Source organism: Zingiber officinale, chromosome 3B (genome assembly GCF_018446385.1).
Source record: "Zingiber officinale cultivar Zhangliang chromosome 3B, Zo_v1.1, whole genome shotgun sequence".
Classification (NCBI taxonomy): Eukaryota; Viridiplantae; Streptophyta; class Magnoliopsida; order Zingiberales; family Zingiberaceae; genus Zingiber; species Zingiber officinale.
Window position 1 is genome coordinate 14231337 of NC_055991.1, and position 26474 is coordinate 14257810.

At 33.4% G+C, this 26474-nt stretch overlaps 1 protein-coding gene across 5 annotated transcripts in view; it reads left to right on the forward strand.

Annotated features, from left to right (window-relative positions):
• The window catches only part of LOC122055955 (protein FRA10AC1-like), a 49209-nt gene extending 23364 nt beyond the window's left edge, over nucleotides 1-25845 (forward strand). For 3 of the 5 annotated variants that reach the window (XM_042617663.1, XM_042617661.1, XM_042617662.1), the window contains exons 4-8: nucleotides 606-664; nucleotides 10863-10930; nucleotides 13321-13404; nucleotides 13484-13554; nucleotides 25752-25845. In XM_042617663.1, the coding sequence (XP_042473597.1) occupies nucleotides 606-664; nucleotides 10863-10930; nucleotides 13321-13404; nucleotides 13484-13554; nucleotides 25752-25834 (365 nt within the window). In that variant the 3' untranslated portion in view covers nucleotides 25835-25845. Of the gene's footprint in view, nucleotides 1-605; nucleotides 665-10862; nucleotides 10931-13320; nucleotides 13405-13483; nucleotides 13555-19766; nucleotides 19790-23900; nucleotides 24283-25751 lie in introns of those variants that run through there. The other 2 variants (XR_006132954.1, XM_042617665.1) reach the window with 2 other exon arrangements.
• The last annotated feature ends 629 nt before the right edge of the window (nucleotides 25846-26474 follow it).

Genomic DNA, 26474 nt, shown 5'->3' on the forward strand with positions numbered 1-26474 from the left:
ACGAACAACTTTGTCTCCAATCCATGTTTGGAGGCAGTACAAGTAAAGTGATTGGTGATGTCATAGGTTGGCTTTGCAAATATGATGGTGAGGAGTATGAGAGGCAGGCTACATGCCTATATCTGAATGCCATGTTTGGGGAAAACACATCAGGGGTTTACTTCCTCCTCAATAGTCCCTTCTACTTCTATGTATATTACCTTATTATCATCTTCTCTCTTTGTTTACTTTCTTCCTTTACCACTATGTTTCCATAGTTTTCTTTATGGCAGAGCTAGTTTCCTTAAATATATTGCTATAAAATGGGAAATATTTAGTGTACTTTTTGATAACTTGGATAAGCATTACTGAGCCACCTAGAGCTGTGGAACTGCTGTACACTGAAATGATGCTAGATTGATCTATCATTGGCAACCTAAAACTTTCTATATTCAGGGATTTCTTTTGATTTTTCAATTTTTTTTTGTATAATATTGTGATAATAGGATCTTCATGATTGCAAATCTTTTACATGGATTTGAGGTTGATCACTGTGTTTCCTTTAGGATCATTGTGGAAGTGGTTTTCCAATTCGGATGTTGTCGTTAACTTGTTTATCGTAACAGGCCAATTTGTATGCGGTAACAAGAAATGCAGTGAGAAAGAGAATCTAGGAAGTTATGAGGTACGAGTTTTCCTACTTTTATTGCTTCAAAAGTGAATAATTGTTCATGTGTGACAAGATTTGTTATTTAATTAATTTTAAGAAGGATATTAAACGTTTGGGTATTTGGAGCAAAGAGCTAGTTTTCTATTATAACTTTGCTGGAGCATATCCTTGGCACTCAGCTAACTTGGAAGAACTTTTCCATTTCACAAATGTTACCAGGAATTTACAATGCTGATGTGCTCCTAGGAGTTGATTAACTATGGATTTGTCTCGATTGCATCTTTTTGATTTAAAACCACCCAAGATATCCTTTTGCATCACGACTATTTCTGAGTACCTGAAAATTAAGCCTTGAATACCAAACAAGATATTCTAGCGGCTAATAAAAACGCTATAATTAGGTATCAGATATTCTTCCTGCTTGAATCTGTGAAATGACAAAAATGTTAAGCAATAATATGAAAAACAAACCTATTGAGGACCGAGAAGAAGAGATTATCCTTCTCAAACATAAAAAATAGTTCCTTCTCAGGCTCTAATCATAAAGTGCCTACCAATTAAAATGTAAAGTTTAGCAGCAACCAATAAGATCTCTGTGAATTGAATATATCATGGATGCATCTGATGTAACCTGCACATGGATACCATGGTGGGATTCATGAAATTTATTTCCTGAAATATAGTGCTGTAGAAACAATATGTAAGGAATCTATATTTGATTATCATACTGGGACTTTTTGAAGTTGTCCCGTATATTTCAGTTCAGATATGTTATTGTTGCATACAAGGTTTAGAGGGTTGTTACTTGTGGCAATTTTGGTTTCCCGCTGGAATGTTACGGTTTCAATACCATATTGTGTCAACAAGTGACGTGCTTTGACATGTTCTGAGATCAACTAAAATGAGTCTTAAACCTAAGCTGATTGCTTTCACTTAGCTTCTTTATCACCTAATTAAAGTCTATGGCAATTATAAAATCAATTGAATCATAACTTTTGGACAAAGTAATAAATGTAACATGCATTTCAACTAATGATTACTAGATAAGTGGATGGGAGCTTTGGTTCATGCAACATTAGATGCATCGAATTAGACATCAAGACATTTGGTTTTGAATTTAATTTTTCCACGAATTCCCATAAATATATAACAGATAATTACTTGAGTTAGACTTAACTGACATAACTAATACAGGTATATAATATGGATACACTTTGATTTCTCTGACTTTGGCATCACTTCTAGTTCTTCAATTAGTGCATCTCCTCTCTCTTCCCATCCTTTTAGTCAAGTGATGCCAAAGTTTGACAAGAATATTTCTCCTCATTGGGGGATGCTATCATATTCATAGTATATGGCATAAACATGGACTGTTTTATAAAGGTTTTGTTCATGTTAGTCTGCGGCATCATATTAGTCTAAATATTGATATCTTTAGCAATATTTTTCACCTTCATTGCGTATTTGAAAATTTTAAGTTTGCCTAACAAGTTGAGTGTATAGGAACAATTGCCAACTTCTGATGGTGTTTACGTCATCTCAGATGTGAAGATAGAAATATTTCTTGCTTTTTAAATTGTTGGCAATACTTTAATGGAAATGATCTACTGGGACTCACTCTAATCTGTTTTGTCTTCGAATAATGATGTAGCTTCAATTCATTGCCTAATGGGTCTCAATTTAAATTGTTTAGGTTTTATAGCTACATCAAGTTCATCCACATTTTTTTTCCTTTCCTTTTCTGCTCATAGAACCTTAGAGGTTTTTTTTAATCTCATCTGCACTATTTTCAGCTGAAATTGGGTGATAGAAGCTGAAATTAAGTTGAGGAACTTCAATAATATTGGCTATATCTGTTAAAGGCAAAAATACAAAAAAATAATCCAAGATGTCTCGGCAAATCTTTATTAGTGAGACACCATGGTTTGTTGATCTAAAGTCTGTGAGTAGACATGGGCGAAATTTATGATTTTACTCACCGATCGACACTTGACATCTTCAGCATCGACAAGGTGTAATGGAAAGGTGAAATAGAGAGGGAGAGAAGAGAGACCAAGGAGAGGAATAATAAAGGGTGGGCGGCGAGTTAGTTAGTGATAATGGTTTAGCCATGCAACACGAGTGGCATGGGCAAGCAATTCTTGTTGCAGGAGGAATCTAGAAGGAGAGAAGCATGAAAAAGAAGGAAAAATAATTCACAACTTTTTAATAATACATTAACCTAATTAAAACAACTAGACTGGATTATCCAATATATATAAATTTGGTTCTAGTTTAAACTAGTTAAAATAAATCCAATCAAGTTTAATTTGAACCCACTTAATCTTAATCTTAATTATCATGTCTACTTGATGGGCTCAATCTAACATTAAATCAACTTTCACTCTATCCTAAAACACAAAATAATAGTTCAATTTATTTTAATTAGTCATCTATTTTTTTAATAATTTAAAAATACAGAAAATTTAAATAGAATAAGCTTTAGTATTTAACATCAACAAGGTTTTTTTTTCTTCTTGTTTTGACTTTTATGACGTTTAAAGATTATACAAGCAATGAGAAAACTAGGGTTCATTGAGATCGTGTTGAGCTTCTTTCTCTTCATTTGTGTCTTTCTCACCTTTAGTTAAGTGTCAAGCAGCAACAAGAGTTTGACTTGCTAAAAAAAGGACAGCCCGGTACATGAAGCTCCAACACCCTGAAGCAACAAGAGTTTGATTTGCTGCTTTAGTTAAATGCAAATTTGTTCAATTAAGTTATTTTTTTTAAAAAAAATTTACATTATTTTTAATTTATTACATTAGAATATGATTGAAGATGCATGTTGATTATAATATGTATTCACTAAATGTATTAATTAAAAAAAGCTCTATTTAGTTGAGAATTCAATTTCAAGGTATAAAAAAAATTTAAATTTGAATTTAATTTATTGAAAAAAATGCTTCAATCTAAAATTTTCAAACAAAGTTTAAAATCTTGAGCCGTGTCAAATGTCAATCTTTAATCAGAATAATATTGTTTTGATACACAATGCTTGTAATGGATTGAAGTTGAAGAAGGAGATAAAGCATAGAAAGAGACATTGTATATGCCGAGCATTATTTTAAATCTTGATACATGCTAGGTGCAATGGCTGAAAATATATCATTTCGATAAATTATTTAATCTCGATACCACTCAACACAGATAACGTCTCCTTCCTTTGCTTTATCTCCTTCCTCCTTCAACCTCGAATTTGTTATCGATACCATACATTGGCGCATCGGTACAATATTGGAACAATATCTTTCAAATCAAGGTCCTAAACTATGACACGATTAGAGATTTTTAACCTTGGAGCCGAGTGATATCGAGTTTTAGTGATTTACCAGAATAATATACTTTAAACGATGTTTTCAAATTTGATTGAATCTATATCATATTTTTTATTTAAATTTTATGATAAAGTTAAGTAAATTTAAAATCTAAGTCTAAGATATAATATTTTACATTTTAAAATTTTGTTTATCTCTATTTTTCAACTCCGTCCATGCCAAATTAACCCCGTTATGACCGATCCCAAGCTCGAATAAAGGAGGGTTATGTTAATGAATGGATCAATTATACTATTGTGCTAATGTTAGGTTTTTCCTCGAAAGCAATGCATTACAGGATCAACTGTAACGTCTCGACAAGGAACCCCTATATCTCTAGAACTCGGGCGTAGTGTTAAATATGTAAGAGTTTGCGTTGCGAGTCCGATTATAACGTATTAGCAAGGACGGCTACATCTCCATAAGAACTTGGGTGTAGTGTTAAATGTACAAGAGTTCTCACACCATAGGTTGATAAGAACAAATATTATAGGAAAATTAATAGTCTAAGATTTGAAACATGGGAACCCGTATTAGTAAAATAATAAAAATAGTAGATACAATGATTAGAAAAAGAATTAATATTTTATGTGTACAAGAGAAAAAATGGGTAGGCGAGAAGACAAAGATGATAGAGAACTTGAGTTTTAAATTATAGTATACAGGAAAGAGTAAAACAAGAAATGGAGTGAGTATTGTTGTAGATAGTTTGTCAAAGGATAAAGTTATAGTAGTTAGAAAGATGATAGAATTATAGCTCTCAAGATAGTAGTGACGAAAGAAACTATGAACGTAATTAGTATATATGCACCTCAAGTAGGATTAAATAAAAGCGTTCAACCAAGATTTTGGGACGACCTAGATGGAGTATTATAAAACATTCTGCTTAATGAAATGATTTTAATAGGAGGTGATCTAAATAGGTATATCGGAGTGAAAATGAGGAATATGAGAGGGTGCATGACGGTTATGAGTTTGGAACAATAAATAAAGAAGGGAAAACTGTTTTGGATTTTGTGATAGTATATAACTTTATATTAGCTAATGTGTTTTTTTTTTAAAAAAGAACACTTGGTCATGTACAAACGTGGAGATAATAAATTGCAAATTGATTTTCTTATGGTTAGGAAGAGGGATAAAAAGATTTGTAAAGATTCCAAGGTCATCTCTAGAGAAAGTTTAACCATCCAACATAGGTTAGTAGTGTTGGATATACACCTCAAGTATAGTATCAATAAGAGTAAAATATATATGACTCCTAGAATTAAGTGGTGGAAGTTAAATGATGGAAGCAAAATATATTTAAGGAAAATGTAGGAGTATAAGCAATTAGGTGAAATATATGATAACTTTAATACGATATGAGATAAGTTGTTTCAATTTTGAAAATAGTGGCTAAGAGTGTACTTGGTGAGTCAAAGGGACATGAACCAAAGTAAGAAATTTTTGTGGTGGAGTGAGAAAGTGCAGGAGAAAGAGAAGGAAAAACTAATATCCTATAAGGAATTATATATTTATAATAATGAGGAAAACTTAAAAAAATATACAATAATAAAGAAAGAAGTTAAGAAAACAGTGAATGAAGCTAAAAATGAAACTTTTGAACGGTTATATCGAATATTAGACACAAAATAAGGGGAAGAAGACATTTATAGAATAGTTAAAGTGAGAGAGAAAAACAAGAGATCTTATTCAAATAATATATCTTAAAGATGAATGTAATAGGATATTAGTAAATGCTGAAGATAAAAAAGCGATCGACGAGATATTTTCATCAACTTTTTAATGGAAGGAAAAACTAATATCCTATAAGGAATTATATATTTATAATAATGAGGAAAACTTAAAAAAATATACAATAATAAAGAAAGAAGCTAAGAAAGCAGTGAGTGAAGCTAAGAATGAAACTTTTGAACGGTTATATCGAAAATTAGACACAAAATAAGGGGAAGAAGACATTTATATAATAGTTAAAGTGAGAGAGGAAAACAGGAGATCTTATTCAAATAATATATATTAAAGATGAATGTAATAGAGTACTAGTAAATGATGGAGATAAAAGAGCGGTCGACGAGATATTTCCATCAACTTTTTAATGAAGGTTTAGGTGACCAACTTAACTTAAGTAATTTAAGTAAGTTAAATAAGTATAGAAATTTAAATTTTTATCATATAATTCAAATTTTAGATATAGAATAAGCTTTAAATGAGATGCAAAATGGAAAAGTCGTTGGACCAGATGATATTCCGATAGAGATATGGAAAGTGACTAGGAAAATAAGGTATTGAATGACTTACAAAATTATTTAACATGATTTTGAAAAGGGAAAAAAATATCTAATCAAGTACTCTAGTTCTCTTATATAAAAATAACGGAGACATACAAACTTGTCAAACTATAGGGGTATTAAACTAATGAGTTATACAATAAAACTTTAGGAAAGAGTAATAGAAAGAAGATTAAAGAAGGAGACTATGGTGACTGAAAATTAATTTTGGTTCATGCTAGGAAGGTAGATAATAAGAGCTATACACCTTCTAAGGCAACTAATTGAAAAGTATCGGGAGCAAAAGCAAGATCTACACATGATATTCACTGACTTAGAAAAAACTTATGATAGAATCTCAAGAGAAATTATATGGAGAATTATAGAAAAGAGAGGTCTTAGCGTAACATATATTGAACTAATTAAGGATATGTATGAGGATGTAACGACCAAAGTGAAGATTTTAGGCGGATTAACTGAAGCATTTTCAATAAAGATAGGATTATATCAAGGATATACTCAAAGTCCCTATCTTTTTACATTAATCATGAACGATCTCATTGGGCACATTCAAGTTATAGTACCGTGGTGCATGTTGTTTGCAGATGATATTATTTTGGTAGATGAGACACATGGAGTAAATGTTAAACTAGAATTTTGGCAGAGAAGTGAAAGGTTTTAGCCTTAGTAGAGTAATGACAGAATATATAGAAATTAAGTTTAGTAATAATAGACATTTGTTAAGATAGAAGATGATAAGTTGTCTAGAAGTGAGAGCTTTAAGTATTTATGATCATTTTTGTAAAACGATAGAAGGATTGAGACAGATGTCTTACATAAAATACAAAGTTGAAATGGAGGAGAGTATTGGGTGTTTTATGTGATCGTAAAATACCTCTAAAATCTAAAAGGAAGTTCTATAAAATGACAGTTAAACTTGCTATGTTATATGACGCTAAATATTGGACTATAACTGAAGTACATGAGCAAAAGATAAGAGTTGCAGAGATGAGGATGTTAAGGTGGATGTGTAGACATATGATGATAGACAGAATATGAAATGAGAGCATTAGAGAGAAAGTCAGAGTTGCATCTATTAGGGAAAACTCCGAGAGATACATTTAAGATGATACGAATATGTATTTAGATGATTAATAAATACTACAGTTAGACAATGTGAAACTATGACAAATACACACATTCAAATGAGGAAGAGGACGACCAAAAAAGACTTAGTTAATAACAATAAAACAAGATAAAATTTATTTAAGTATAGATAATGATATAGTAAAGGATAGAACTTAATAACATAGAAGGATCCATATAGTTGACCCCATCTAGTGTGATAAGACTTGGTTGTTGTTGTTGTTGTTGTTGTATATCTCTATTTTTCGTTCATTCTAATAATTCTAATTACGTGAAATAAACAAAACCAAATTAAAATTAAATGTTAGTATTTTGAATTACTTTATTTCATCTAAGAGTTTTATTTAGGATTTATCAAATAAAAAAATCATAATTAATATTAAATTCTTATCAAATGCTTATAAATAAATTTGAAACAATTACATTAAGATTTAAAATATACATTTATTTCAAGTAAAATTACATATTTAACAAATTAAAGTCTCCTAAATTTTCAAATCTGAAATTGCTCTAATATCACCGAATTCGGAAGCCAAACACATCCTATTTTATAGAGGACTTGGAAGGTCTTATTTTCTCATTGCCCATTCCAATGCTTTTCCTGCAAAAGTTAAATATATAAGTTCAAGTCATAAAAAAGACGAAATATATAATTTACAAATGAGTGAAGCTAAAAATTAAAACCAAGGTGATTATATTAATTATACACAAAAACCTAAGTATGTATTAACAACTTAATTAATCATTACATAATATAATAAAAAGTTGATTGATATTATTAGTAATTTAATGAAATAAGTATCAAAATTGTATCGATATGATATGATACAATACAATACAGATTTTGTATCATTCCAATCAAAGGCAGAAATTTGGTATGATTTGAAATTTTAAACCTTAATCAAATTTAATCAACATTAGCAGTCTTTTGTTGATAGGGAAACTTCTTTTCTTCAAAAATTAAAATAGCACAAAATTTATGATTTTTTTTAATTTGATTTAATTAGCCTATGCTACTTTTGGAACTATAGCATCTACTTCCTATTGCAAGTCAAAAATTTTTAGATATAAAATCTTGAAAAAGAACTTTTCTCTCAATATCTATCTTTAGTTTTCTTTTGCTATTTTCAAATGCTCAATCTTTTCAATTGTCGTATAGCATTGTTGTCCAATGTTACGTCATCACTTAACCCTGCTCTTTCTTTGTTTACTTGGTTTGCTGCATGAGAATTGTGGATTTACTGACTTATAAGATTATTCTTTTTTAATTTATATTGTTTCTTTAATTTCAAATTTGACTTTAATGATAGCAACAATTGCTCGGTCTAGTAGTGAGCTAGATCTGGAGGGTAGCAAGTTAGATCCAAAGGGCTACTGTCCAAAGTTTGGGTTCAAATTTGGATAAAGACATTCTTATGAGATGGTTAACCTTGTCGCTCCTATGATCCTTCCTTAAACAAGGAGTAGTCTCATATCCAATGCAGCATAAGGACATTTCATGTTCACGACCAAATGACGTTTTTTTTCTATAAATTTTCTTCTTTTATCATCTACTAGATTAGATTCATTCGATTTCTGTCTTCTTGTTTCTGCAGAAATTAATCCTTTTGAGAGGATATATGTTATCCTCATGATGTATGCAAACACAAGAGAAACAAATTTATGTATGCTGAGTTTATTAGTTGACATGGAAGTTTCAGTAAATTTGTTGGCTGGCCATTACTCTATAGAAAATACTACTTTTTGATTGAAATCAACGATTTAAATTTTGTGTCATGCCGGTTAGGATAGTGGTACTGTTCCGCTTGCTGACCAACATCGGCACCATACCAGCACTATGAGATAGCTATGAGGTTGCGGATGATGCCGTGACCTCTATGGGGTTGCAATAACACTCATGTCTCTTTTTTTTTTAATTTTAGAGGTTGAAAATTTTATTTTTAAAACAAGTATTTCTTTATCCTATTAACTTTTCCCTTCTTATTTTTTTTTCTCGTATTCATGAATTTTTTTCTTGCTGTTTATTTTCTATTTTATTCATTAATTTTTTTCCTCCATCAAAATAAACACGAGAAAAAATACCTCTTAACGTAAATAGATGAAAAACAAAACCTCGTAACTTCTTTAAAGATCATTATTTTTTTCTTTTCTTTATCTATTCATGAGATAAACATAGAGAGAAAAATCTTTTTGAGGAAACAAATTATTAAGATAAAAAAAATTAAATATAATATAATTTCTAACTTTATAAAATATATTACTACTAATGAAGTTAATTATTTTATATATAAATTGGATTTAATTTTAAACTGATTAAAATAAATCTAAATTAAATATTACTTAAACCTACTTGATGGATTTCAGTTAAACCTAAATTGACTTTCACTTAATAAACATCAAATATTTGACGAGATGATACTAAAACTTAAACTTGAATCTCAAATATGACTCAATAATAAATATCTATAGCAATCAAATATTAATATATTTTATATTTTAAAAAGTATCAAAACCGTATTGGCATGGTATGATATGGTACAGAACCATATGATTATAAGTTGAAACTCCGGCATGGTTTGAAATTTTAAAGCTTGGTTGAAATTAAGATTTGATATTTTTTAAACTGTTTCTCTTTGTTTCTTTAAATAATATCTATTATATTGATTTTTTGTTTTATATTTACTTAATGAGCTAGTCTCAAAAAAGATAACATGGTAGGATTCATATATAACACTTTAGAGTTCAATCCTTCAGCTCCTTGTTTTCTGGCACTTTTGGCATTGCTGCATTGTAATCGAGATGTTTTGACATCTCAATTTGTCATCTTTGATATGTTAAGTATGTGGTTACCAATTCCTTGCTTTGAATGTTTAATATGATGCCAAATTCTGCTAACACGAAGTCACTAACCTAGTAATATATGGTGTCAAGTCTTCTAACTTTCTCCAAACCGCTAATTAATGAATTGTCATTGAAAGATCTGCAACAGATCATGAAAAACACATCTATAATTTTCCTACCCCTGGATTAGGGTTACAAAATTCTACATCTTTCCTTTTTGCATCTCTTAGTTTGTAGCAGAGATCCTTTCAGGCAACTTATGTTGCTGTATTTATTAAAAATTAACAAACAATGTCTCTAAGGATCTATTCTTGGGTGATTTATGCATTCTCTTGTTATTGGGAGTATAGGTAGTTTGTCTCATTCTAAATGGAAAGCAAATATTGAACTTAATTTGTATATATAAGAACATCATCATGATATCCCAATAGTATTAATGATAGTTCCAATTAAAGACCAAAACAATACACAACTCAAGATTTGAACCTTGGTTAATTGTGGTTCATAATGCTTTCCAGAATGAAGTTAAATCATCTTTTGTTTTCAGTCATTTTTGTTCATTATAAATGTATTTGGTTATGTACTTTCTCATTTGATCTTGTACAGGTAAATTTTTCCTATTTTGAAGCTGGAGAAAATAAGCAAGCTCTAGTGAAATTGGTGGCATGTAAAAGGTTATTGGCACTTTGTACTCTTTTTTTCCATATAATCTTGTTTTAGAGGTTTTACTTCCTTTTATGTTATAGTTTTCTAATCTTGTTATGCAGTTTATTTCTTGTTGGTCTTATTATGTGTAGTGTAGCTTTTATAGAGATGATTTCTTGTGAGTTTAAATTTTTCAGCAATTGCTGAATTAGTGCATATTGATTACGTGGAAAGGCATATCTAAGATTTAAGCACTCTTTTATTTCAGTGTCTTCGGATGAAAGTTCATGCTTGTCCATATTGCATTTAGACCCTTTGAACTACTCAATTCTTAAAAGATGAATTGTTTAAGGTATGGATTTTACCTTCTATGCCACCTTCACTAAAGCATATAATTGGCAAGAGTGAAAAACTATGTTACTACAAGTCATGCGCTAATATGCTACAAGTGTCTGGATCCAAGTGACAGTCTTAGTTATCATCTTATATTCGATCCAAAAGGATTTTTCTACTTTCAAAATATAACCCAAAAGAAAATAAAGTTGCATTCATTTCTTCAACTTGACAGGCAGAGCGGCAAGGAAGGGCTCACTCTCCATTCGGCTAAGTCTTACTCCCTTCAAGCCCATGTGGATGATTTATAATCTCAAGAGCCCTTAAATACTTGTGAGGTGATCTGCAAAGGAGTTTTTTTATAGTGTCTTCCATTCTTTGAGAGAGAATCTCTTTGGGTTTTATTGGATTAAAAAATATACTTCCTTAGTGGCATGGAAGAACATTATTTCATTCCTAAAAGTGATCTAATTAGAAGAAGTGTTATATGATGACTTTGAGATCAGATAGAGAATCTTTTTGTCATTCCTCATGAACCATTTATTTCTTTTATAGAGGAGATGAAAGTGATTTCCCTCCTTTTCCAATATAATTGATAGCCTTACACCTTTGGGATACTTCAAATAAATGTTTATAAGAGAAACAGTGATGCTAAAACCTTTTCTTGTTATATTTGTTGACTTTTAAGCTTAGTTGCCTATGAGGGGAGGAAACGATAGGGAAGGAAAAAATAATAGAGAAGGATAAGAAAATATTTTCCTAGCTTTGGTTCCCCTCCCCGGTCGAGTTTTTTTGAAGAGAAGGAAAGAGAGAGCACAACTTAAATTTTTAAAATTTATATGTTTAAGACATTAAAAAAGCATAAATCAAAATTATATTTGAACAAAACTAATTTTGAATCATTTTTGGTCAGATTTAATTTCCGTGCACTTGAACAATCTCTTTTATGTCTAAATTGAGCAGAACAACTAGGTCAAACTGGGAAAAGTCAGTTCTGCCAAATGGATTGAAGGGAAAGGGCCAATAGGGAAAATTTTCACCATCTTGTTTGCGTTTCCTTACGTCATAGAAAAGACAACCTTAGGGTATTTGCTCAAGTTCTTGGTGCAAAACCAATTGGTTTCCTTGCTTGAGAATTCTGCTTATCAGTAGTAGCCATCTCAATCATTGCATGTACAAACATGAAAAAAGGAAAAAGGTGAAGCCATAACTAGATTAATTGTATAAAGTAAGTGAATTATCAAGTTGAAACATTATTTTTTGAAAAACCCCCACCCTTTTCAGTTTCTTTGATTATATTAACAAATTAATAATTGGCAGTCGTATTTCTTTGTTTGTGATAGTAAGTATATATACATTTATAGTTCTATCCTACTAATTCTACCAATTTGGTATGGTATAAATAATATACACCCTTTCAGTTTATCTGTTTACAAATGGGTCCATTCTCATAATGATAGCGTTGTGGATCTAGTAGATTGAGTCCCAGTAACATATTTACGTTCTTTTCATGAGTCTATTTATACTCATGTAATATCCATGTATGGATTATCTTAATACTAATGTAATACATTGCCCCCCTAAATTCTACTGCAGTCAATCAGGACCTCAGGTCAACACTCCGTGTTCACTTGTGAGATATTATGAGAGAGGCTTCCCTAGGTGAAACTATTATTACAATTGTTGGTAGTTCGACATTGACACCAAGTACTTTGTATGACATCATAATGATTCTAAAGCTACAATCAACATCACATTTGTTGCCCTTGAAGTTGATATGAGATTGGAAAATATTGCCCAATCTCCACAAGTTATCCAACTCATTCATGTCTTGAGCTATCCCATAATATTCTGACTTTGCTGATTTGTGTTCTATACTTAGATGAAGTGCCTTTAGGAGGAATGACAATCCTTTTGAGTAAATATTTTTTTACTTGTACTTTTCCTGGGTTAACATATTTCCCAAATGTTGTCAATGTTCATTTTCATTTTTCAACTTACCATGTATTCTATATTTTTTCCTTTTTTATTTCATTAAATCAAATTCACAAGAACTTCAAAGTTAATTCATTCTTCATTTGGAAAGATGTGCAGAGAAACTTGTCTATAGAAGGCAGAAAGAGAGGGAGCACAAGAAGAGCAGTGATGTAGGCGCAAGCAATAGGAAGAGGTATAAATGGAATGTATACTAAGGACATGGATATTTTGGATAGTTGGCTTTTTGCAAGGACGTGACATTCATTTTACAGGGGAAAAGACAAAAATATCGATGACAATGATATTGATGATGAATACGAGGATTCAAATTTAAGGAAAAAAGGTATAGTGTATTGTGCATTTGCATCTATCTTATAACTTAGCTTTACTTAACCATCTTTCTTATTCTTTCTATCATTTCATTATCTTGCTTAGGTGTGTGATAAGATACTATTGTGTTACAAGGCCAAAATTTATCTAATTTATTTCTTGTCTTGGCCATGTACAAGAAACTATGATATTGTGTGCTGTTTTTGAGGACTAATTATGTTATTTGTTGGAACTAAAACTATTGTTGAAGAAAAGTAAGTAATTTCAATGTTGTTGAGGATTTGGTTGAGATATTGACAATGCATAAGAGTTTATTTTTGAAGCCCTATATAATTTGTAGTTAGAGAGGACTATCTAGGTTCATGAATTTTAAAATTCCCTATGATATGGTGGTAGGGATCCAGGTATTCATTCATCAGCTTCTCTATTTAATTGTATCACATAGACTTTGATGCTTGTGGTTCGAAAGCTTGTGGGTGAAAAATTCTCCTTGGCTACTAGTGAGGAATCTTCGTTCACTCGAGGTTCAAAATCTCGAGTCCGGTCAAAGTTTTAGTTTTTTGATTGGAACAATATTGTTTCGGTATCGTGCCAATGTTTCGATACGTGATACCGATAATGAATTGGAGTTGAAGAAGGAAGGAGATGAAGCACAGAAAGGAGGCATTGCCTATGCCAAGCATAATTTTATTCTTGTATCATGTTGGGCAAAATGGTTGAAACATATTGTTCCAATAAATTATTGAAACTCGATACTACTCCGCACAGACAATGTCTCTTTCTTTTGTTTCATCTTCTTCCTCCTTCAACTTCTAATCTATCACCGACACCATGTATTGGTGTGTCGGCACTATACCAGAACATCTTTCCGGTCAAAGACTGAAACTATGAAACTGCTCGAGATTTCAAACCTCGTGCTGAGTGGTATCGAATTTTGGGGATTTACTAGGATACGATCATTTAGCCTAGCATGGAATGAGATTTTAAACATGCCTTCACCAAACTTGACAAATTCTTTGTTCTCCTCACCCAATGTGACTTTCATCTTCTTGATTTGTTTAGCTTGAATTTCCTTTGTACATTAACTTATTCCACTTGTAAGCGCCTCTTTATTTCTTGCTCCGACTCTTGTTATTTCCCTTTCTTCTTATATAGGCATATAGAAGTTGTTGATCTTTCCTTTGTCAAAGCAACAACCTGATTCCTGCAAGTAATGTTCTCTATAAGGTCTCTTCCTCTAGTGACACTCTTACTTGATGCTAGGTGCTCGTGTTTGTGTAAACGTAGAGCTTGAGTCAGGTTCGACCATGTTTTAGAAGTAAGGCCTATATTAGATTTTGTTTATGTTTTTAATACATACATCAAATGTGTAAAAACTTGGAATAGTGCACATGAAGCTTGTGGATCTACTTTAACAGGTTCAATCTAGGTTTTGCTTAATGACTTGGTTATTCTAATGATGAGTATGGAGGATTGAATGGCTCGGGGAGCTTAGTTCCTTTGATGATTCAACGTTCTAGAATGAGGGACTCTAGGGTACAAAGCATTGAATGTTTATGGTTGCTATCATGGATATTGTTTGCTTAATGACTTAGTGGTATACAACCAAATGGTCTTGCATACATATTTTGTTAGATGAGATGAAGTGAGCTAGGGGATCTTAGTGCGTTCTATAGCTTGGTGACTTGGCAAGGTGGAACTTAGGGCATGGAACATTAACTGGCAGCTCAATGATATGGAGCATTGGTTATAGAGTGAACTTGGGGAGTTTAGAGCATTTGATAGCCTAGCAACTTGGAATAAAGAGGTTGAAAATCTTGAAGAATGAGAGATATAAGAGATTATGAGAGTGAATATAATCTTTAAGCTTTTTGTCTTTAAGTTAACATCATTGTAAATGATGTGTGATGGCAAGCTAAAGGTAGGCTACCAAGTGACTTGGCTGTGAAGCCTTCATCCTAGGATAACATGTTCTAAGTCGTGGTTTGTTGACTTAGCTTGGACCTAGGACTTTGTGTAGGCTCATGAATATTAGGCATGAAGGATCAAAGGGCTCGAGGAGTTTGGTTCACTTGATGGCTTGATATTTTAGAACGAGGTGGACTCTATGGCATGCGACATTGACCGATTGTGGTTGCAATCATGGATATTGTGTGCTCAATGACTCAATGGAATAAAATGGGGTGGTCTCACATACGTCTTGGATCAAATGACATGAAGTGAACTAAGGAAGTTTGGCACATTCTATGGCTTGACAACTAGGGATGAGGTGCAATTTAGGCCATGAAACATTAATTAGCGGCTCGATGGCATGGAGTATTTGTTATGGAGGAACTTACGAAGTTTAGAGCATTTTATAGCTCAACAACTTGGATTAAAGAGATTGAAAATCTTTAAGAATGAGAGCTACAAGAGATTATGACCGTCAATGTAATCTTTAAGCTTTTGTATTTAGCCAACATCACTATTAATGATGTGTGATAACTAGCTAAGGTTAGGCTCATGGTTTAATCTTAGTCATAGCTAGGATTTGATTAAAATTATTAACTCAAATTATTATGTTTGTGACTTAATTTAATAAAATAATTATAATAAATAAAATTTTAATTATTTTAATGGGATAATCCGGTTAGGGTTTTAGGAAGCCTGTTTGGTTATTCTATTTAAGAGTTGATTAGAAACATTAACCTTAGTTTTGATTAAAACCCCTGAGTTCATTTTCCCCTTACCGTCGTGTCTTCTCTCGCTGCCCATGCTCGTGCGTCACTATTTTAGACGCTCGCTTCTCGGTATTTATTAAAGCCTAAGAAATCACCTGTTCCATTATTCCACGACGGCTGCACGACCTGTGCGACGTGTCTGGATGTGATGTCGGGCTCACGTGATGCGATCGGACATGTCACTGGGCTCGACAACGCTTCCGGACCCATCACCGGGTTCACGCGACCCATCCGGATGCTTTGCCCGACGCGTCCATACGCTTTGCCGAGCTCGAACGACGCGTTCAGATCCATCGTCAAGCTTGCGCGATGCTTGCAGACGCATCGTGGCGTGCCAACATTGTGCTGGTGCTAGTCCATGGGTGGAACGAGATACTTGTGTAGGGCGAAACGGCTCGAGATTTTAATCCATAGACTGGGCTACCTAGTGGCTCGATTGTGAAGGCTTCAACCTAGGGCACGACATATCCTAAGTCATGGTTTGTTGATTTGTCATGGTCGTAGGACATTGTGTTGGCTTATGGAGGGTGTAAGCTAAGTGAAGCAGAGACCACTTGAGGTCCAACTAACTAGATGTGGTTTCAGTTGACTGCAGCATGCTATTTAACTAGAGTCAACTAAATATGAGAGTTGGACGAACAAAATGGTTTTGTTCAAGCAACTGACAACTAGATATGATTCTAGCATGACGATATAACCATCAGCTTCTCATAGGAACATTTATTTGCTTAGTCAACTTGAAGCCTTTGCTTTTAACTAAAGTTGGATAGTATTAATGCCATTGGGTAGTACATTATTTAAGATTTTGGGAAGATATGAGCTTGATAGATTGCACAAAAATTCTCTGAAGTTCTTTGATCAAGTTCTTAGAGGTTTTTAAGGGGTTGAATTTTGAAAGCTTCAACTCAAGATTTTGGTAATCCTCTCATAATTTAGCATTACATTTCATTCTATTTAAGAGAGGAGAGCTCATTGCAAACAATATAAGGTTGAGATTATAAGAGGCTCGCTTCATAATGGATTATATATATATATACAATCTGATTAATCATAGGATAGATGGTCCAACCTCACATTCCGTACACTAAGTAAATCTAGGAAGCGCGGTGGCTCTTGACATGGCACCCCAGCTGCACCAGTAATTCAATTGTCTTAGGCGTGTCATTAGAATTGAACCCTGGTTGCTTTGAATATGCACCCGCTTCTTACCACCACACCAAGCCTTGGGGGCAGGAGCATGGTCTTTAAAGCACATTATATAGATGTGTTAACATGTCTTGTTTTTATATCCATTACTTTCATTGTGATATACTTGACATGATCAATCACAAGACCATTTCTTCATCAATCAATGGAGAGACATCTACGAATATAAACTGTAGAATTTTTAGTGTACCATATCTATCTATGATATCCTTCATTATTGGAAGTAATCTTATTGCTTATACGATGTGTATCAATGTCAAATACATTAATTCTAGTTTCAAATTCTTCAACATATATATGGTAATATGTGATTCTCTCTAACGTTATATCATCATCTCATTTTACCAATGCCACCCTAGTCGGTAGATCTCTATCATTAGCAATGCACATGTCATGTTAGTTGTGTTCCATCTTGACTACATTTTTCTATCAAATCTACTTAATTTTCTTTTTATAATATACCGCCCTTCAACAAACTTAATAAGTTGTTGAGTTGTTTCATAATTTTTATGGTTGACTCTTCTATTCAACATTTGTCGATTCAATTAGTAATTGGTGCCAACATAAGTAATTGGTCCCCAGTTGGTTAGAAAATGACATATTTGCTACAATGGAACAAGGATCAATTCCCGATGGATAGTCGGCTATAAGCTGGTCTCGTGATGTACCTTCCTTCACATAATTTGGGACGGAACGTAAGGGGCACTTGGGATGAGCATAATCACTTTTTGCTACAAAAGTATTGTATCAATTTTCGGCTATACCTTCCCCTTTTCTATAGTTGAGTCCTCTCTTCAAATACACAATCAATTATTGTCATCCTAGATAATCTACATAATATGCTTTTCGTCTTGAATCTAGATCTTGTGAACTTTAATACAATTTTTAATTTTTATTACTTGGTTGAGTCCACAAATATTCTTTTACATCTTTCTCTTTTGTTCATTAAATGTTAGGGGTTGGTTTTTGACCTTCTATTTCCTTTATTGATCACTATTTTCTATTATTGGTGCAATGGTGCCCTAAGTGTTCCGGTGCGATCATGAGCTTAGATATTTGAACAAATAGTTTAAGTTAGGACTCACCTTGTGATTTGATATGTAGTGTGCAGGGACTCCGTGGATACATATGTTGAGACTAAGATCGTGCTTACCAAATGGCTCGAGATAGTGTAGATAGAGAAGGGTGGTATGAGACACTCGAGGAATAGTAGCAAAAGGGGTATGAAAGTGTAATTGTTCCTGTAAAGCGAACTTAGTAGAGTGTGGAGCATCATAAGTTTGACGAAAGATAGCTAGAGGTGGACTATGCAAGTAGAGTAAGCAAGATGACATGGGAAGAAAGTTGAGGGCTTGGTGCATTACAAGGATAAGAAGCTTAACAGAAGATGACGTACGGCGGAGAAGACAATTTCATGGTGAGCTTAAAGTTGAGAGCATATGTACTTGGGCACGGATAAATCTCAACTTTGGCAGACTCAATCATTAAATAGGTTATAATCAATATACGGTTCGACTAAACGATTCTTTCAATTGATTGATGGTTGAGTCAACTAGATAGATGATTTAGATACTAATAGAATTGTGTTCCTATTGGATAGTTGACTCTTGCCTTTAAGCAGTCGATTGATGCATGCTAGATGAAGAAGTCGTCAATGAGAAATGGTCATGATCCAAGAGAATCAGTCAAAATTTAGAAGAGTACTCGTCCAATGATGATAATCTCGATTATTGATGCTGCAGAAGACATTTGATAACACCTTGATGGCTGCCAACATATAAAGATCATTTCATGAATTTGTTAAGGGGAGAAGGCTTAAAAAGGTTTCGAAGGGTTACAAAAAATAGTAACAACAGATTAATCTACAACAACGTTTATTATTATTATTATTTTTTAAGCCTTATTGCAAAATCCTAACACCTTGTTGTAAATCTTCTGTAGTCTTTGTAATAAACTGATAGGAGGTTTCTCCACCTCTGATACCTAATCATGAAGTTAGAGGATTTTGGGAGTGATCTACCAAAAGAATCATAGGCTGTGGAGTAGAAGCTTGAGTGTTGTCGAACCACATAAACGTGTATCTTATGTTGTGATATGCTTGTGTTTGTGCTTTTATTTTATTTTTGTTGCTAACTTTGTATATGATCTTGTTGAAATTGCAACAAAAGTAATAGGTTTATATTTATAGGCACCAATTATATTCACTCCCTCCACTGACTATTTTTTGACAAATTATATGTGACTTGTTAAGATCGCAACATTATAGGAATGGGCAAAAGTAATTGTTTTATATTTATAGACAGATAATTCGGAAGAACAGCGATGGCTAAGAAAACAAATGATGAACACATTACTAATAGCAAAGTCAAGTATCATATTCTAAGCGTCCTACTCCATGATAAAGCTCCATGCCCACAATTAAAAGAATTGATCAATGGTTGGTAAGTATCGAAGATACAATATCCAACTGTTCTCGAGGATGACTCAGAGGGTCTGGATGGTATGGTAGATTTCTTTTATATGTCAAAGGATCTTGAGGTAAGTACTTTAGATGATTTTGTTTCTACCATGGCATAACACGATTCATAATTGAAATTTGACAAAAAAAAAAAACAAACTACAAGAGAGACAATTTAACCCTTGCAGCACAAAAGAATAAAAGGGAGTATGAAAGGACAGCTTGAGTTATAAAATTCCTCAACAAAATTTCCTTCTATGGATAGCTATGAAGAAACATTTTTGGTAAGAATAAAGGTCTCTCGAAAAACTAACGTTGATCGGAAACAAAGCAAAAGAAAGGTAAAATGTTTTAATTGTGATGAAGGACACATGAAGGATCAAACACTCAATCACGGATTAAAATCTCGTGTCGTACCAAGAAACTTTTCGTTCCCTCGTTGACCGGTGCACAGGTGTTGCGCGAGCCCAACCTCGGCACAGGGCAGTGCGTGAGAATGGGGCGAGGTCGCAATCCGCATGCATGATGAGGGAAAAGTCGTGATCCAACTACGTGACGAGGGGGGAGTTGCAAGCCACCTACGCAACGTAGGGGAAGTCACGATCCGCTTGCGCGACATAGGGGAGGTCATTATCTACCTGTGCGACACGGGGGAGATCGCGATCTGCATCGAGCAAGCCATACCGTGGTGGGTGTTGCACGAGGGGGGTGGGATGCAGGGAGAGAGAGAGAGATTTTAATTTAATAAATTTAATAAATTTATATTAATAATTTCAATTAACTCCTAACTATAATAGGGATAACGTTACTAAACTTAATTAAACTTTAATAAAATTATTTTATTAATTATATATTTTATTTATTTTAATTTAAAAAAAATATATAATAATTTATTTATTTAGTTTATTTACTTACCCTATGGGAATGCCACGATCCCTTATTTTTTTTCTTTATTATTATTATTTTTTTGTATTTTTTAAATATTTTATTTTTAGTTAATATATTCTATATTTATAAAAAAATAACTGAAACCATATCAACATGACACAATATGGTACAAAAATTGTATTGTTCAAGTCAAAGATTGAAACTCCTATATGACTCGAAATTTTAAATCATGCCGTCAATTAAAGAAGGAGAAGAAAAATCAGGTAGAGGAAAAGATAAGCAATAATCCCAAGGAGAAATCTAAAAGCCATATGAGATGATACGACTTCTTCATCAGAATAAGAAGGCAAACGTCAAACAAGGCAATAAATGAGAATAACATCTCATCCAAACACAAAAGTCTTGGGAGCCTTAGTGAAGGTGGGAGTTACACCCTTCGAATCAGATGACATGGTAAGTCAGATAAAACACTTATCCTCTAAAGAGTTATTTAATGTTATTTCTTAATTGAGCAAATCTTCATCAAACTTGGAAGAAAGAATTTATGTTCAAAGGAACTAGTTAACACATTAGAAGAAAATTTAAAAACAACTGATTTTAAAAAAATTAGAGACTAAAACATAAAACTAAGGGAGCAACTAAAATCTCAAAGGCTGCCCTAGAAGAAATTTCAAATAATTTGAGTTCATAGAGAACAGAAAGCTATACTCTAGTAAAGAAAAACTAGGATATAGAAAACCTAAGGATGAATTCCATAATCAAACCATTAGTGGGCAATTTGTATAGATAAAATTTATTCATAAAAGGTACTTAGTTAATTAAGTTCTTCCTAGTTTATTTTGAGTGCCAAATTAATAATTAACCCTTTGAGAATCGTAGGACTCTCAACCATGTGAAATACATTCAAATCGACTATATGGTTAACTTGGTATTTTGACTATTGAGTAGTATTGCACAATCACATAATTATATAAGGATACATTTACATTTCACAAAATAGTAGATTTTTTAATTATTGATAAATCTTTTTTGCAAAAAGTCGTACATTGGACAACCCACAGGCTAGCCCCACCGCCATATGTAGAGAGGTAAATTAGGAAACTGACCAGACCACCACATGGGAGGGTATTTTTATCGGTTTCATTTGGAATCGACCCTTGTCCATTTCTGTAAATTTACTATGTGGTGACCAACTCGACTATACCTTAGGGGCTAATTATTTATAAACCTAGAAACAAAGTGAGAGGAGTTAATTTATACATCAATTTTTTTAAAAAATTGATCAATTTCAGAAATTAATACATTTTTTAAAGAAAAATAATTTTTTTGAGTTAAATTAGATTTTAACAAATTTATTTGCAAAATTTTATATTTTTTAATTTTTTTTAGAGACTTTGGTAAATTTTTGAACATCGGCACAATAGTTTCAGTCTCAGGTATGTAGTTGACTTGTTTAGATTGCTAGTCGACTGTTAATTGACACTAGGCAGGAGTCCACTAATCAACAAAAGGCATTCCATTTCGTGTATGATTGCTATATTATTTGGTACAATCATTTTTAATGTTGTCAAAAGGGGGATGGATGTAATTTAAGTTAAAAGACCAAATCCTTGTGGTTTAGGGAACAGTATGTGACACTCGTAAGGTTTTAAAATTTGATTTTTGGGTCAAGGAGGAGCTTAACTGAAAAGGGAGTCTATAGGTTTCATTTTCTTTGTTGCATTTCTTTTGCATTTTATTTAGTATAATGTTTTTTCCCTAATTTAAATGGATTGCCAAAATCACAAATTGGGAGATGTTGGTGCAACCATGCCTCAAGTGGTTCGTGCGACCATGAGTTTTGACATTTGGACAAAAGGTTTAAATTAAGTCATGCCTTGTGATTTGATATGTGTATTTGAGTGCAAGTATTTAATGGATACACAGTTGAGATGACTCAATGCGGCTAAGGTCGTGGCTACCTGATGGCTCAAGTTCATGTAGATCAGAGAAGGGTGATATAAGACACTCAAGGGGTGGTGGCATGTAAAGAATCAAAGTGCAACTGTGTTTGGGAAGTAGACTAAAGCAGAGTGAAGGAAGGCACAATGGTGCATTCGAGGGATGAAATTTTTTACAAAAGATGTCCAGAAGCGGACTAAGCAAAGCGAGATGGATAACACAGTAAGAGAGTTAAGGGCTTAGTACATCCAAAGGACGAGAAGCTTGATGGAAGATGACTTTGTGGCGGAAGACAACTACATGATGAGTTAAGAGTCGAGTGCAAATGTACTCGAGTGAAGATCTCAACTTTTTAGACTCAGTTATTGTATAGGTTGCATTTAGCATACTAGTCCATTGAAGGAGTTACTTAGTCGACTGATGGTTGGGTCGACTCCACCTAGTGGGATAAGGCTTAATTGTTGTTGTTGATGGTTGAGTCGACTACCACTGGTAGTTGACTCAAAACCTAACATAATTGTGTTCTCTATTGAATAGTCAACTATTGCCTATGAGTAGTCGATTGATGCAGGCTGGATGAAAAAGTTACTAGTGAGAAATTGTTGTAATCCAAGGGAATCAATTAAACTTTAGAAAAACGGACTAATATTGATAATGATTGATGATACAGGAGACATTTAACAACACCTTAATGGAATGAACGGATAAAGTTTTCTATTTATCAGTTGATTAATAGCTACCAACACATGAAGATCGTGGCTAGAATCATTGTGGGGAGAAGACTTTAAAAGGTTTCAAAGGGCTATTGAAGCAAGGAACAACAGACTAATCTACAATGTCTTATTGTTATTTTTCTTAAACCTTACTGCAAAACGCTAACATGTATATTGTAAAGCTCTTATACTCTTTGATGATAAACTTATAAGAGGTTTCTCCACCATCAGTATCTGATCGTGAAGGAGAAAATTAGAGAATTCTAGAGTGATTGACCAAAATGATCGTAGGTCATGAAGTAGGAGCTACCAAACTATACAAATATGTGTTAGTAATGTGGTATGCTTGCATTTATGCTTTTTGAAATTTTTTGTTGCAATATTGTATGTTAGCTTGCTGAAAGTGCACTAAGAGTATTAGTTTTGCTATCAGAAGGTCGGGCAGGGAGCTGTCGAGCAAAGAGCTTCTGAATTGCCGAACGGGAGGTCAAGCATAGTTGCCAAACTAACAACTAACGAGCCGGGAGGTTGGGCAGGAAACTGCTGAACAGGAGGTTGAGTAGAGCTGTCGATTGCCGGGCTAGGAGGCAATGCTACCGAGTTGCTAGATAGGGAGCAAGACTGTCAGAACATGGCTCAACCACATTAGCAACCAAGCACAAGCTACTTGTGGCGAACGGATCTGTACTCTAATGCTATCACTGGAAAACAAGAGTTGCCAAGAAGGGCTGCCTAACAAGGAGGTGGAGGATGTGGGGGAAGGAGTTGGATCGACTCTTCAGTGTGTGCTTTATGAACTCTTCCTTTTGCCCAAGGTAGGAGCCTCCTTATATAGACTCGATACCTTTGCAGCATTAAACCTGTCAATTAATGGTCGGGTAATGGTCATTCACTGCCTCTGCCTGTGGACTGAAATGCAAGCAACCGATCATCAATGGTTGATCTTTACCGCCCGAGCAATTATAGGACGGTCATTAACGTCTGACCAATTTAGGTTGGCCATTAATGTGTGTTGCACACTTAGCATCCAGGAAAAATGAACACACTTAGCATCCAGGGAAAATGATCCATGTGGCAAAGCATTGGTTAGGCAATATTTGCCTCTGTCTGACATTTGATGTGTAAGTCGCACCCATACACAAGTCAACTTAGTTTAGTATAATTTACGCTCTAGATTTGCAATGTCATCCATACATGTTCACAACATCAAAAGTTGTGATTCATATAAACCAACCATATTATGTGTGATTAAACTCCAATTCACATTGGAGTCTATTTTTAAATTTTTTAAATTTGCTTTTCCATCAATTTATACCCCTAGTGGGGATTAGCAGTGACTATACACCTATATCTCATTATATATGTTTATTTAAAATTAAAAGGTCAAAATACTTCCCACCCCCTGATCACTTGGTGGTTGGCTATAAGTTGACCCCGTAATTTACCTTCCTTCACATAACTTGGGACGGGTTGAGGGGCGTCTAGAGTGAGTATTATCACTTTTTACTACAATAGTATTTGCTACTTTAGACTTAGGTAGAAGCGATTAACTTCATGTATTGTCTACAATATGTATGTATGGACTTATCTTGCTTGGCCTCAGATTCGAGTACTTGCCATCGCTAAGATAATTATTTCTAAAAACCTTCACATGATGAATAGAGATATTAAAGTTGCACTTGAAGTGTCAGTGTCCCATTGTTGGGTATGCGACATAGTATGAAAATGGTTGACAATAATCCAGATCATAGAACCTATAGACATTAGTAGTATAAACATTGCTAATGATCTAAATTGTTCTCAAAGTCACAAAATATATTAGGTTCTTGACAACTGAATCCACAGTTTGAGTTTCATACTAGACCCTTATGTTTCATTTGTTATTATTTAGCTTTTCATTAATTTTCTTTTACGTTAGCCTCACCATCGAACAACGTTAGATACCATTGAAAAGCAAGGATGATGGTATTTCATGGAAGATGCAAAGTTAGATACTATTTAAAAGCAAGGAAGATGACATGTCATTGTTTTGTGGTTTAAAAAGTCATCCCAAGCCTGGATGCTTTGACACCTAAATCAAATAATTAATGATATTTTTCAGTACCTAGAAGCACGATTGCCTTCGACTAATATGACGTGCTTCCCTCTTCCTCAGAAATTCTTGTTTCCTATGAATTAATTAAAGAATTCACGTACGACAATATTGCTCAGTATATGTAGAATTGCTTCTCCTGTAGTTTTCCTGAGTTCTTGTTAAGCGCTTCAGTTATGCAAATTTGCACAGGACGAAGGACTTCAACTTCAGGGACTAAAGCGCGAATAGTTGATGAAGATTTCGAGGAGTTTTTAGAAGGAATGTTCCCATGACTTGAATATTTTCTTCAAGAAAAAACCCCATAGTAGCCTGGGAACTAGTTTCCGGTTCTTAATTGTGATATATATTGCCTAACTTCATTTGTGGACTGATCCTCTTGGCCTTGTTCAAATGCATTACCTGAAATTTCTATGTTCTTGACATTTCTGGTGAAGAATTAATGGTTGACAATTTCATTCCCAACATTTTGAAAATGTTATTTTGCTAGTTCAAAGATGGCAAGAAGATACTCGAGTGATTTTATTTCACTAGCACATTCCCTTTAGCATTATAGTGATAAAATTTCTTTAGTTTTGGTTGATTGCTTTGTAAACCCTCCTTGTACAGATTCATTGTTAAAATAGGCCAGGTTGTTGACAATAGGCTTGGAGTTGATTCCCAACGGATATGGAATGTTCCGTTGTTGATTCAACCTCTCTTTACATGTGTTACCGCTGTTGGGCGAAAAAATTCACCTCCCTTTCAGACAGTATAAAATCATTAATCTAAATTTAAGTCCCAGTAATCACTGTATTTGCCTGTGAAAGTATTTAAAATTGACTTGCATGGGAATATTTATTTGCTGTATTTAGTATTATTATGTTTGATAGGAAAAAAAATGATATGGATAAGTTAAATTAATTTTGTAGGTGG